The sequence below is a fragment of the Nerophis lumbriciformis genome, linkage group LG26 (assembly GCF_033978685.3).
Source record: "Nerophis lumbriciformis linkage group LG26, RoL_Nlum_v2.1, whole genome shotgun sequence".
Lineage (NCBI taxonomy): Eukaryota > Metazoa > Chordata > Actinopteri > Syngnathiformes > Syngnathidae > Nerophis > Nerophis lumbriciformis.
Genome location: NC_084573.2, coordinates 20,831,335 through 20,846,018, shown reverse-complemented (window position 1 = coordinate 20,846,018; position 14,684 = coordinate 20,831,335). Strand labels below are relative to the sequence as shown.

The 14,684-nt window shown below is 39.0% G+C and overlaps 1 protein-coding gene across 4 annotated transcripts in view; it reads left to right on the top strand.

Annotated features, from left to right (window-relative positions):
• The window catches only part of LOC133623807 (DNA (cytosine-5)-methyltransferase 3A-like), a 78,640-nt gene that overhangs the window by 13,601 nt on the left and 50,355 nt on the right, over positions 1-14,684 (top strand). For all 4 annotated transcript variants that reach the window (XM_072916271.1, XM_072916270.1, XM_061987213.2 and 1 more), the window contains exons 2-3: positions 2,181-2,427; positions 11,277-11,384. In XM_072916271.1, the coding sequence (XP_072772372.1) occupies positions 2,359-2,427; positions 11,277-11,384 (177 nt within the window). In that variant the 5' untranslated portion in view covers positions 2,181-2,358. The remainder of the gene's footprint in view (positions 1-2,180; positions 2,428-11,276; positions 11,385-14,684) is intronic.

The following is a 14,684-nucleotide window of genomic DNA, read 5'->3' as shown; positions in this document are numbered from 1 at the left end:
GTACACTTCAACAGAAGGCTAATTGGAACCGTGTTGCATCAGAAAATAACCAGCTAAGATGAGGAAATTGGCAAGTCGAGGTCAGGAGAGACAATAATAAAAAAACAACACTTTCAGGCATACAGATGAATGAGTAGATTGATGACACGTCTTTGAGCTCCAAGTTTGTGGCGAACGGGGCCAAAGTGACTAATGAAACATTAAATCAAAGGATGCCTGCTCGCCAATTAGGGATGTTTATTTATTGGCGTCTTCTACATCTCGAACGTGCACACTAACATCCAAAAATCGTAAATGACTCAATAATGCATTCTTCAGTACTAAGTAACCAAAGGAGGAGCCTTGCAGATAAATTATAATTTTTTTTAATAACTACATGTAATTGGGAAGCACGGTGAAAGAGGGGTTAGTGCGTCTGCCTCACAATACGAAGGTCCTGAGCAGTCCTGGGTTCAATCCCGGGCTCGGGATCTTTCTGTGTGGAGTTTGCATGTTCTCCCCGTGACTGCGTGGGTTCCCTCCGGGTACTCCGGCTTCCTCCCACCTCCAAAAACATGCACCTGGGGATAAGTTGATTGGCAACACTAAAACAATTGGCCCTAGTGTGTGAATGTGAGTGTGAATGTTATCTGTCTATCTGTGTTGGCCCTGTGATGAGGTGGCGACTTGTCCAGGGTGTACCCCGCCTCCCGCCCGATTGTAGCTGAGATAGGCTCCAGCGCCCCCCGCGGCCCCGAAGGGATTAAGCGGTAGAAAATGGATGGATGGATGGACATGTAATTCATTTAAATAATAATAATTAGATGTTGTACATTTAGAATATACAAAACCCAAAACCAGTAAAGTTGGCACGTTGTGTAAATCGTAAGTAAAAACGGAATACAATGATTTGCAAATCCTTTTCAACTTATATTAAATTGAATACACTGCAAAGATAAGATACTTAACGTTCGAACTGGTAAACTCATCAGACCACAGAACACTTTTCCACTTTGCATCAGTCCATCTTAGATGAGCTCAGGCCCAGTGACGCCGGCGGCGTTTCTGGGTGTTGTTGATAAATGGCTTTCGCTTTGCATAGTAGAGTTTTAACTTGCACTTACAGATGTAGCGACCAACTGCAGTTACTGACAGTGGTTTTCTGAAGTGTTCTTGAGCCCATGTGGTGATATCTTTTACACACTGATGTCGCTTTTTGATGCAGTACCGCCCGAGGGATCGGTCACAGGCATTGCCGCTTACGTGCAGTGATTTATCCAGATTCTCTGAACCTTTTGATGATATTACGGACTGTAGATGGTGAAATCCCTAAATTCCTTGCAATATCTCGTTGTGAAATGTTGTTCTTAAACTGTTGGACAATTTGCTCACGCATATGTTCACAAAGTGGTGACCCTCGCCCCATCCTTGTTTGTGAATGACTGAGCATTTCATGGAAGCTGCTTTTATTCCCAATCATGGCACCCACCTGTTCCCAATTAGCCTGTTCACGTGTGGGATGTTCCAAGTACATGTTTGATGAGCATTCCTCAACTTTCTCAGTCTTTTCTGCCACTTGTGCCAGCTTTTTTGAAACATGTTGCAGGCATCAAATTCCAAATGAGCTAATATTTGCAAAAAATAACAAAGTTTACCAGTTCAAATGTTAAATATCTTGTCTTTACAGTCTATTCAATTGTATATAGGTTGAAAAGGATTTGCAAATCATTGTATTCTGTTTTTATTTACGATTTACACAACGTGCCAACTTCACTGGTTTTGGGTTTTGTATAATCATAATATACAATATATTGTCAAAATAATAATAATATGCAATATATTGTATGAATAATTAATTTAGAATTGAATCATAGCCCCTAAATCGCAATTGAAATGTGAGGTGCCTAAAGATTCCACTCTTACTAGTTATGCACCTGATAAATAGCTCCTGAAAAGTAGAGTTTTTGACATTATATGCTGAACATTGACCTACCGGTAATTGTTCTAAGGACACCTGCTTTAGTGTGACCCTGTTAACAGGTCTAACATGATTTTAACCCAATCCAACATGCATTGAAGAAACACCTGTCAAACCACTTTGAACTGTGGCCCGTGTGAGTTTGTGCTGTCTTCAGTCCTCACCAACTTCCTGTTCTCTTCACTGGTGCGTGTTGCATGTTTTCTCTCTCTGCTTCTTTTAGGAGAGGGGGAGGACTGAGTGAGACCAAGTGATTGTTAGACAGAAGAGGCAGTTTGAATGACGGCGCACCTGGTGCTTCTGAGGGCATTTCCCATGTTTTGATTTGCTCCATTTTTATTTTTATTTTTTTATTTTTTTTTTACTTTGTGAACTCGCTTTCATCAAGCTGCCTTTTCGCCATGCCGTCCAACAGTCCTGCTGTCACCGAACTTCCCCAGACACCAGACAACAAAGCCTCCAAGGATGTGGTAAGACCAAAGTATATTTATTATTTGGCGTATGTCTCTAACTCTCTTCACCTAACTTCCTTTTTCCAAGTTCTCTCTCTATGTAACGCCACTTGTTGATGTCGTCTTTTAAAAAAAATAAGTAACACAAAAACTTGTATCATGATTCAGAGTGCATGAGAAAGTAGAACGGATACACACGGTCATTTATTAACATATATACAGTATTATCTCAACTTACAAGCTTCATTGATTCTGTGACAGAGCTCTTAACTCAAAACATTTATCGCAAGTCAACGTCGACCATTAGAAATGATTTAAATCCATGTAATTAGTGCTTGCCCGCCCCACAAAACAGGACAATTTTGACATGTGACATGCCTTTAAAAAAAAAAAAATAATAATTTCTAAATCCGAAATATTGTAAAAAAAAACAAACACATTATGAAGTAATATAATGTGTACATCATTTACCTTGGAGAGCAGACTTCTACGGTATCTCCTTCCAGATGTTTCGCTGTCCAACACAGCAACTTTTCCATATATTCATGGATAAATGTCAACCTTTTAGATATTATTTAAACTTTCTTGGCTGGCGTTGGACTCATTCTGCGTCAGTATGAGGCAGACTAGCTGTAGTATGCTCCAAATGCTTCACCTTCATAATGTTTTTGATTATTTTTTATTGAATTCAATGAATATCTTCCATTTTTTTCTTCCCACCATTGTCCTTTACACCAACTTTTTTCCTTTACATGGTTGGAAAAACAAACTTATGTCCATCTCTTATCTGTAAGCTAATGCTAGCAAGTAAGACCAGATGTTTTGGTTTGATCTTACAGGGTGCGCTGTAACATTTTCTACGCCTACGATGTTGTGACTCAAATCTTAGTTTACAACTTGAAGCATAACAATTAGCCGAGAAACAGCTCTTATCTCAAAACACGCTTAAGTTGGGGCCGTTACGTTGAGGTACCTTTGTAATGCACAGCACAGCAGCAACAGAACCGATGTTGTCATACTGGGAAAGAGCAAACTGCTCAGCGAGTAATAACACTGCTGATGAGTTAATTGTAAACAATAGTACGACACATGTAACATACACATAAGCTGAGTAGCGCAACCGGCACTTTAAAGTGCAACTTCTTATGATTTTGTAAATGCACATACACGTCTTGTGGCGTTTGGTTTAAATTTCCTGTACATTTTGCTCCATAGTCAAATTTGTAAACCTGATTGATTGATTGATTGAGACTTTTATTAGTAGGTTGCACAGTGAAGTACATATTCCGTACAATTGACCACTAAATGGTAACACCCGAATAAGTTTTTCAACTTGTTTAAGTCGGGGTCCACTTAAATTGATTCATGATGCAGATACTGTATATACTATCAGATATATACTATCATCATAATACAGTCATCACACAAGATAATCACATTGAATTATTTACATTATTTACAATCCGGGGTATGGAGGGGGGGGGGGGTTTAGGTTTGGTTGTTATCATCAGTCATCAACAATTGAGAACAGAGAAATGGATATTGGAACAGTGTAGGTCTGACTTGGTAGGATATGGACAGCAAGTAGTGGGCAGAGAGAGAGAGAGAGAGAGAGAGAGAGAGAGAGAGAGAGAGAGAGAGAGAGAGAGAGAGAGAGAGAGAGAGAGAGAGAGAGAGAGAGAGAGAGAGAGAGAGAGAGAGAGAGAGAGAGAGAGAGAGAGAGAGAGAGAGAGAGAGAGAGAGAGAGAGAGAGAGAGAGAGAGAGAGAGAGAGAGAGAGAGAGAGAGAGAGAGAGAGAGAGAGAGAGAGAGAGAGAGAGAGAGAGAGAGAGAGAGAGAGAGAGAGAGAGAGAGAGAGAGAGAGAGAGAGAGAGAGATCAGAAGGCATAAGAAAAAGTATCTGCATTTGATTGTTTACATTTGATTATTAACAATCCGGGGAAGGTGTTAGTTTAGGGTTGTAGCTGCCTGGAGGTGAACTTTTATTGCGGTTTTGAAGGAGGATAGAGATGCACTTTCTTTTATACCTGTTGGGAGCGCATTCCACATTGATGTGGCATAGAAAGAGAATGAGTTAAGACCTTTGTTAGTTCGGAATCTGGGTTTAACGTGGTTAGTGGAGCTCCCCCTGGTGTTGTGGTTATGGCGGTCATTTACGTTAAGGAAGTAGTTTGACATGTACTTCGGTATCAGGGAGGGGTAGCGGATTTTATAGACTAGGCTCAGTGCAAGTTGTTTTACTCTGTCCTCCACCCTGAGCCAGCCCACTTTGGAGAAGTGGGTAGGAGTGAGGTGGGATCTGGGGTGGGATCTCTTTCTAAGTATGCCTACAAATGGTCCATTTGTGGAGGTGAGATTGCAAATGCACGCCCACCCTCTCCGAAAGTATAATTTATCCTTTGAAAATGTACACTATTCAAATATATACGTACAGTATCTTGGAGACGAACATTACCGCACAATTTTTTCCAGACACATTTGAAGATAAGCTTAATAAACGTCTGATATAGTCACCAGTGACGATATCAGCATACCACGATCAGATGCGAACAATACTTTATCCTACTTTCTCTTTTGTTTTTTCAAACCAAGTAATGAAGTGAAATGAAGTGAATTATATTTATATAGCGCTTTTCTCTAGTGACTCAAAGCGCTTTTACATAGTGAAACCCAATATCTAGGTTACATTTAAACCAGTGTGGGTGGCACTGGGAGCAGGTGGGTAAAGTGTCTTGCCCAAAGACACAACGGCAGTGACTAGGATGGCGGAAGCAGGGATCGAACCTGGAACCCTCAAGTTGGTGGCACGGCCACTCTACCAACCGAGCTATACCGCGTAGTAACGTTGCAATTGCGCTGTCTTTTTTGTCGGAGTTTAGCACCTAATAATGTTGACAAAACAGTCCCATGTAAAATGTGGTGGATAAATAAACACATAAATATTTTTCCTATATAAACACCAAGGCAGGCGGGTGGGATGAGACAAGAAGGGATGGCATGGGAGTCAACAGTCTCGGTACATAGAGCACAGCAGAGAGGAGGGGCCATGCAGGCAGAGAGCAAATACTATAATGCCCACATAAGTACGTCCGTCAATCAGTTAAGACACAAATTGTCCTCTGTTAAAAAAAAAAAAAGAGTGCAAAAGAGTGTTCGCAGGCGTCCAAACTACGTGAAAGCTCATGACCAAATACATGAATCTTATGATTTGATGCTTTGGCATAGTTAAACACGAGTATCCACCTATGTAACAATATTCATTAGTCATAAAAGAGGGAAAGCCTTATACAGTAGGTTCCCTTTAATAAAATGTTGCTTAGTTGGCTTGAAGGTCATCTACTTTACAGCTTACCTGTCAGCCCTCTCGTTTTCCCCAGGAAACTCATATTTTTTTCCGCCGTCTTCCTCTTTCCTTCCATTAGGATTTTTTCAGATTTTTCCCCCCTACTTTTTAAAGAAACCAATGGCAGAGGTAATTCTAAACAAGTTTTGCTTTTATTTGATCAAAAACTATTACCGGTAGTTTGAAAAGAGACTGCATACTTCTACTTAGCAAAATTCAAATTTGTATAATGTATAATTTGTATACTTCTGCTTAAATAAAATACTTCTGTAAACAAAAATGTAGCATTGTACATTGCATGTAACTAAATAATAATCTCTGACATTGAGATTATTCAAGTTGAAACTTAAGACTTCTGTCTTGAAAAAATACTTCTGTAAATAAAAATGTAGCATTGCATGCAAAGAAAAAAACTCAAATAAATCAATAAAGGTATCATTAAAAAGACATGCACCTGGGGATAGGTTGATTGGCAACACTAAATTGACCCTAGTGTGTGAATGTGAGTGTGAATGTTGTCTGTCTATCTGTGTTGGCCCTGCGATGAGGTGGGGACTTGTCCAGGGTGTACCCTGCCTTCCGCCCGATTGTAGCTGAGATTGGCTCCAGCGACCCCAAAGGGAATAAGCGGTAGAAAATGGATGGATGGATAAATAGTAATACAAATCAATCAGATCAATAACGTGCAAACTTAAAACTTCTGTTTTGAATAAAATGCTACTGTAAATAAAAATGTAGTATTGTACATTGTATGCATATAAACAATCAAGTAAAACATTGAGATGATTGTACAGTTTTAGTAAGTGGATAAACGCAGGCTTTTCTCTGAGGTATCCTGGGCTCCTTGTTAGTGTGTACTGATGTTAAAGACTTTGAGCACTTCATTGCACATGTAATATACCATTATATTGATGATTAAATGCGTTATACTTCCACAACAGTTTTGCAGAAGCACACACACGCGTACGAGCTGTCCTGTTTGGATGTGCAGAGCGACTGCTTTAGTGATCGCTCTGTGCATTGTTCTCCATACTTTACATGGTACCTTGTGTAAATTATTTCGCCACAGTACACTGCTTTTTAGGTAAAGTTGTTGGAGCAGTCTTCTTCGCCATGTAAAGAGTTGCATTTCCCCCATTCGATGCTGTTTTAGATGCAGCAATAAGTTTGTGGTTCTGCTGCCTTTTTTGAAGAAACTTTGCAGCGTGCAGTCACTTGTTTCACGCCTGTTGCCGCTAATCTAAAGCACTGGCAACACTTTTCTTTTATTTGAACAAACATCCCGCTCTCGTTAACATTAGCATTAGCCATGTTTTGCTCGGCTTGAAGGAAGGGGGCTGGCGAGTGCTATGGAAGCTCATGGCGGCAAAAAAATATGCCGTGGCAGGGGAAGATAAAAACATTGTTTTTTTCTATTTTTTAAATCGTATGCAACAAAAAAATTTAATTTATCGATTAAAATGATGTATCGCCCAGGCGTACTCTCCTGGATCTCAACAAAGAGCAGGTTCGGCCACTCATAATTTTACAACATTGATTTTTAGTATAATCACATGGAAGAAGTTAAAGGACGTGAGCCAGCATTAAAAAATGTAAAGTATAATAGGCTTTTGTGTCTTCAGTTTGGCTGTATGATGTAGAAATGTTGACATGTTTTTCTGCTGTTGGCAGAACCATGTTTGTACCCTTATTGTAACTTTCCATTATTTGAAATTCAAATGTTGACAGTGGTCTCAAACTCAATTTAACTTTGGGCCGATAGAGGTAGAGTCTGGGTGAGGCTGGGCCGTGTTAACTTCAGAATCACGTTTCAACCAAACTATAGTCATATAGTGACAGCCATAGTGATATTGAAATATAGTCAGCCTGAAGTCAGTATATATGTAAAATTGAATGCAACAATTTAATGTTTTGACACTGTTAAGTTCCCCAGGAGATTGTCAAAGACAATTCCCGTTGTTTATAGGAAGTTGCTGTTTGTGTTGCCCAATATGTTTTTGTTGAGCTGTTATTTTTTAACCGTTACTGTACTCAGTGTTCTTTCTAGTGGTATTCAAGATTACACTAATGACTAATCTATGAAGAATTAGGGTGCCACAAAATATAGGTCTGTGGGCCGCAAATGGCCACAAGTATGCTAGCTTTCCACACACAGTAAATGGTGTCATGATATTGTGGTCAAAACATTAAAAAAATGTGTGTGTTTAACCCCAAGGATACTGTTTTTCTTATATGGTAAGAGCCTGGAGGGAATCTGGAAGTGTATTGTGAGCTGATAGCCTCTGTGATACTTTAGTGTTTACTTCTAGTTTGACTGTGACTGTAACTTCATCATACGGTAATTTTAAAGTAATTGGATTTGCGTTTTTGTCCCTATAAATGCTTTGATGAAAAAAAGAGAAGCACAGAAATAATCCAGGAAACAGAGAGAGCAGGAAAAGGGCCAGAAAGGAAAATGGAGCGAACAAGTGAGGTGAATGTGGAAAGAGAAAGAAAGAGGACAGGCTGTCTGATGCTGATGGGATCCTCTTCTTCCCGCCTGGCTCGCAGTCTGGTCGCTTAGCAACTGCAGCAGCCTAAAATAACCTGCCACAAGTCAGAAATAGACCAACGATATAAGAACAGATTGGCCAGTCTGTGTGCTTGACACCTGCTCAAACTGACACGCGGGCTTCTCAATCCGTGTGTTTTACAGTTCAACTGTGTCCCTTTGTATTTGTCACACTTCCAATAGCCCTTCCTCTTGTGAGGCTGACTGGCATGTGGACAGCAAAACCAGGCAGACAAGTGCAGGGCCGTCACCTTGTGCTAGCTGTTTGCTGTACCCAATGATCAACCGGGAAACGTTTAGTCAGCATGGGCGCCGTCTCTGTCGGAGACAGTTGCTAAGCAGTTTCTGCACCTTAGCAACCACTCCACTGTCACTGCAACACGGGGCCCACTCAAGGAAGGAGGAAAAGGGATCAAGGCATTAATGGAAAACATAAGGATGGCACTGCACACGAGAGAAAATCTAATTATGAAGTCCATGCCAACACTGACTGAAATCAACATAAATTGGTCAGACTAACATAGTAGTGGCTTGGAAATGTATTTTATCTTGCATCAGCATGGATAGCTTGTCTTGAAATCACATCAAGCTTTCAGTGAATGTTCCGTCTCTGCGGCAAAACCTTAAATACCGTGTTCCCTTGTCTACCAAACGGGTTATGTTTCAGCCTCCAGCCCTGTACAGTAGATGTAATCCACCAAGTAGCTACCTTATTAGCGATGTGCCGATTTTTGTGAAAAAGTATATCGATTAATGCCATTGCCGATTAATGCCTTTTCAATACCGATCGCAAATGCCGATCCTTTCTAGCTGACACGCGGCTAGCAGCTAATTATGTTTCTCCATACACATAAACTAATAATAATCTAATAATTACCTCCATTATGGCAAATAAACAGCATTTCTTAATATGTTAAGCATCATTATCAAGTGTTATTATAACTGCAGGACAAGGGTAAATATGTTACACACGGAGAGAAAGCCAGGAGCTAAGCTAGCTTGAAACAACATATATAACGAATAAGTGCATAAAGTTTAAGAAGTGTATATGGAACCACTCTGCAGCAGAAAGTAAGCAGCTATTAACAGGACATTACAGTGAGATTGATAAGAGTCATATAACAACAACTGTTTGTTTATCGGTGTAGGTATCGGCCTATCTCATATATGGGTGATAAGGAATCCGCAGTATAAAACCTTGATCGTTTATATATATATATATATATATATATATATATATATATATATATATATATATATATATATATATATATATGTATGTATGTATGCATGTATATATACTGTATATGTTAGTGTATATACTGTGTGTATATATATATATATATATATATATTTATATACTGTATATATATGTGTATATCATGTATGATCGTTGTATAAAATATATACATATATAATCATATATATGTAAGTATGTATGTATGTATATATATATATACTGTATACATACATACATAAATATATATATTGTATGATTATACAGTATATTTATATACATATATGTATATATATATATATATATATATATATATATACATACACTCTTAGAACACTTTCGGCACTCTTAAACACATCTTAGCATACCACATGTTATATACAGTATATTCACATGCGAATGATGATGATGGTGATCATAAATCAGCTGTGCTGTACTAATGACGATGAAGGCGAAGGCGCTGCATCTTCAGGTGTAACTTGTGTCTTACTGTGAGTGAGGAATATAGTTATGGAGATTGTTGTTAAAAGACACTGCTGATGTTATCCTTATAGTCTGTTCTCCCTTCTTTATGTGGCGAATAAGAGAGTGGGAACACTGTACCGTTGAATGCACACAGTGCTCGTTTTGCAATGGAATGGCCCAAATGCAAGTGGACTGTAACGTGAATAGTAAAAATGAATGTCTTGATCTATCTGAGGTAATCACCCTCCACTGCTGCTACATTATAGGAGAGATTACTAGATTTTATATTCCATCCATCTGTTTTCTATACCACCTATCCATTAAGGTGTGCTGGAGCCTATCCCAGCTGACCTTAGGAAAGAAGCGGTTTACACCCTTAACTGGTTGCCAGCCAATGTCAGGGCACATATAGACAGACAACCATTCACACTTAGGGACCATTTTGAATCTCCACTATTCTTACATGCATGCCCTTTAAGTTTTGTATAATTAGTAGGACTGGGTATTTTGTAAGGACTTCACAATACAATACTTTAAGCGATACATGAGTCATGATTTGATACAGTTATTGTGATATGGCGATGTATTGCGATATTTTACATCGTTCACTGCATACCTGTCAAAATTAGCATTTCAAAATATGGGAAATTTCCTGCGAAATAGTTAAAAAAAAAAAGGGATTTTCATCACAAATTGCCATATGTATATGTATATATAAATAATATGAATAACACTCAAATGAGATCTTAGCGGAGCTGAGTCACGGACCACTGCGCCATCTACTCTTGACACGCAATAAATTGTTAGCATACTTTATATGATCTAATAATATTATATGAAATATGTGCCATAAGGAACAGGTGTCCCGATCTGATATCGATATTAGAATACAAGTATAAGATGATATCAGCTTGTATCTAAAAGCTCTGATACAAGCAGGGTGTTTACTTGTGAAAAGCTGGACTGACTATTAACATCTAAATGTTAAGGTTTATCTGTTCTTGTATTTTAGTTAAGTCATTTTCAAAAGGTAGACATGGTAGGCCATAGGCTACTAGGACCTAGCAGCTTCTCAGCAGCTTGGCACAGAATAGCAAACCAGACATACAAAAAAAGTGTCCCCTAATTGAACAAGAGTTAATAATGAGAGACAAAGAGAGAGTGAGAGTGAGAAGGTAAAACAGCCGCAAAAATCCTCTTTTAGGCAACTTCCTTTGTTATGACTGTGTGTTATTAAATGTGGGTTTAACGTGGCCTTTTTGTATTGGCCAGAGTGAAGATGGAGCAGAACAGGATAGTCCTGAGGAGGCAACGCTGGGGACCCCCCCGAACAAGCGCAGAGTGGGCCGTCCGAGCAGGAAACGCAAACAGTTCCTTCCTGTGAGTACACCAATGTGAATGTTTTTCTAAGCTTTCTATAAGACCGCATTGTCTCAAACAGATGCTCAAGGCTCCATATTGCAATATTTACCAGTTTTGTTAGCGTTCTGTGTCAAATGTAATGTTGGTATTTGAATTACATTTAAGTAGTGTACATGGAAGCTGTTGCTCCATATCCTCCTGAGAGCCACCATCCTCTGCAGTGAACATTTGTGTATTGTATGAAATAGCATTTTTTCTACAAAATGTGTAAATCCTAACAAAAATGTCCTTTGTTTATGAAATGTCAAGGCATCCTGATAGCTTTGTCCGCAGTGTGTTTTTCTGGCTGGTTCTGCAAATGCAGTGGTACCTCAACTTACGAACCCAATTTGATCACTGTTTGAGCTTGTGACTCAAAACACTAGTACGGTAATCCTGTAATTATCGCTGTTAATTTGTTCTGGACATGACCACGATAAATGAATTTCCGCTAAGTATGTTCATAGCTAGAGCAGTGATTTTCAAACTGTGGTACCAGTGGCACACAGATACAATCAAGTGTTACGCCAAAGAGGTCTGTAAATATGTACTGTATATGGAATATCATCGTTGATGTTTGTGCATTGTGTGTAATGTTACAGTGGCCAAAAATATTGAATATACTTGTTAAATAAAACCTCTGTCTTGTTTTTAATGAATACTTAGGCCTACTAAGCTACTGTATTTTAATGTTGGCCATTATGGTGGTACTTGGGAGAGCCAACTGTTTTCTGAAGTGGTACTTGTTAAAAAAAAGTTTGAGAACCACTGAGCGAGAGCATAAAAAACTGTTTACGACCTTCTAAATATATTATTATTATTAACTACAACACCCTTAAGTCATGTTACACTCTTTTTAAACCAATATAGTAGTGCTGGCTGAGGCTGAGCCAATCGGTAGCCATGATACTGAAAATTGTGATCTGATAGGTTTGGTCCCATCTAGTGGCCAATACTACTGTAGTATTGATAGAAGGACGACTATATCTCAAATAAGCCCCGCCTACTAAAATTAATCAAGAACAATTTAAGCCATGCTCGGCCCTTCCAAAATACCCACATTTTAACATGTGACATGCCTTTTAAAAAACTTCTAGACAAGAAATATTGTTTAAAAACATTACATAAAAATGCACTACAAACAACTACAGTATGAATGAAATAATATTGGGTAGGAGACTTTTGTAGGTGTCACCTATGGGCTGCTTCTCTGTCGTGTAATTATAGGAACTTGCAATGTGTTCATGTTGCACACGGATGTCTTTGCGTGGCAGAACAGAGAGGTCAGAGTTTACAGCAAATCCCATCTGTGTGCGTGTGTACCAAAGGCAATGCTCAGCCGTCCATTTTGTTGAGTCAAGACTAGACAGAACAAACTGACACACTTCAAATGCAGGATCGACAGCTTCTCCATATTTTCATGGATAAATGTCTGTCGTTTGGATGTCTGTAGCTGCACGCCGCGGTGGCTCGTTCCAGCTTTGTGCAATGCGAGCAGGCTAAACGGAAATAAATAATTTTAATGGTTTGTTTCTTTGATTCAGTCGTCAGCTTCTTCTCCTTCACACTAACTTACTCAGTTCAGGTGGTTGGAGGGCAGGATTTTGTCGATTTCTGGCTGTGGGCTGTGGACAAATATTACAAATACGGAACTCAAATTGTACTCGCAGCTTATTTTGTCTCTTAAAATACTTTAAGATAAGGTTATGTAGTTTCTTAATGGGGAAAGGTGTTAATGTCTCTTGTATTCATGTTAGCATTTACGCAAGTCAATCTGTGAGTTTATCAAAGTGCAGTAGTCGGTCATGGTTTTTTGATCATTTTAATTGAAAACGGTTATCATTACATCCCTTGGTAAAGTCCTCGTAAGTTGAGGTACCACTGTACTCAGAAGCAGAAGTGCAAGTTAATTCAATAGAAAACACTTCTAGTTTGAAGTGTTGTTTTTTTATTACATTATGTTACAACATGTTTAGTATCATGTCACGCTACTGTTTTACAAACACATCAATACAACATTAATGGTTCATGGATCATTCCAATGTATATATTTATCACATTATTACATTGAAAGAACTACTAAGAGTTGGCTTTCCTTTTTCTTTGTTTCACCATCAATAATGTGCACTTCATCATGTTCTGCAGTGTAAAATCAAAGACCGAGTTAATGATTCATACTTGCGACACATGTTTATTCAAGTACACTAAATCACTTTTCTATCAAATACAAAACACTTGAAATAGTGGCCATTCTGTCCCAACTATTCATTGAGTACTTTGTCTAACTGAGCGTAAAGGGAGACATTTCATAGCAAAAGCTGCAAAACATTACAATTTTCATTTAAAAAAAAAAAGAAGTGAGGCCATCCCTTCCGGCTTAGTTAAATGTGTCATTTTCTCGAGCAGCGCCGATCATGTGACCGGGGTGTTATGTTTGTTGTCTGTTTTGATCATTTAGTATTTATGTCTGCAAATGCCTGGTTTTTATGAAAAATACATGTTTTTGGATTAGTCATGAGTATCGATGTTCAAGGGGAAAATACTTGGGGTTTAAAAGGAGTGCTATTTTGAGCTGTTGAGCGATTCTCCGCAGGTTACAAAGAAGATAACATTGGCTTTGGCCTTTTTTACCTTTGAATGGTCGCTGTGAGATACCCAGTTACTTTGCAGTGGACTTTGATGAACCAGCAACTGTATGTGGAACTCAGATGCACTCTGGTGGGGTTGCTGGTACACTTTGGTCCTGGCACTATAAATACCACCTGACCATTCCAACCTGACTACTCAGAGAGCTAGAAATTAGTCTTTGATAGTTTCTCCAAAGCCATTTGGTTTTACCGTGTTAATGTGTGTGTGTGTGTGTTTGTGTTTGTGTTTGTGTGTGTGCGCGTGTGCGCGTGTGTGTGTGTGTGTGTGTGTGTGTGTGTGACTGGGTCTGTTAGCGTTTGTGATGCAGCTGATCAAACATGGTCACTCAAAGACCATCAAGTGAGTCCACATGTGTGCACAAAGTGTATTCATGTGTGAGGGGGACCGGGTTTGCTCATGTTCCGATGACTGACCAGGTGGGCCGGCTTTGTGTGGGTTTAACACACACACACACACACACACACACACACACACACACACACACACACACACACACACACACACACACACACACACACACACACACACACACACACATACATTCAACGGCTACACTTAATTACAAGAAATTTGTCTTTATCATAATAACTAATTACTCATCTCACTCATCTATGCATATACATTGCATAG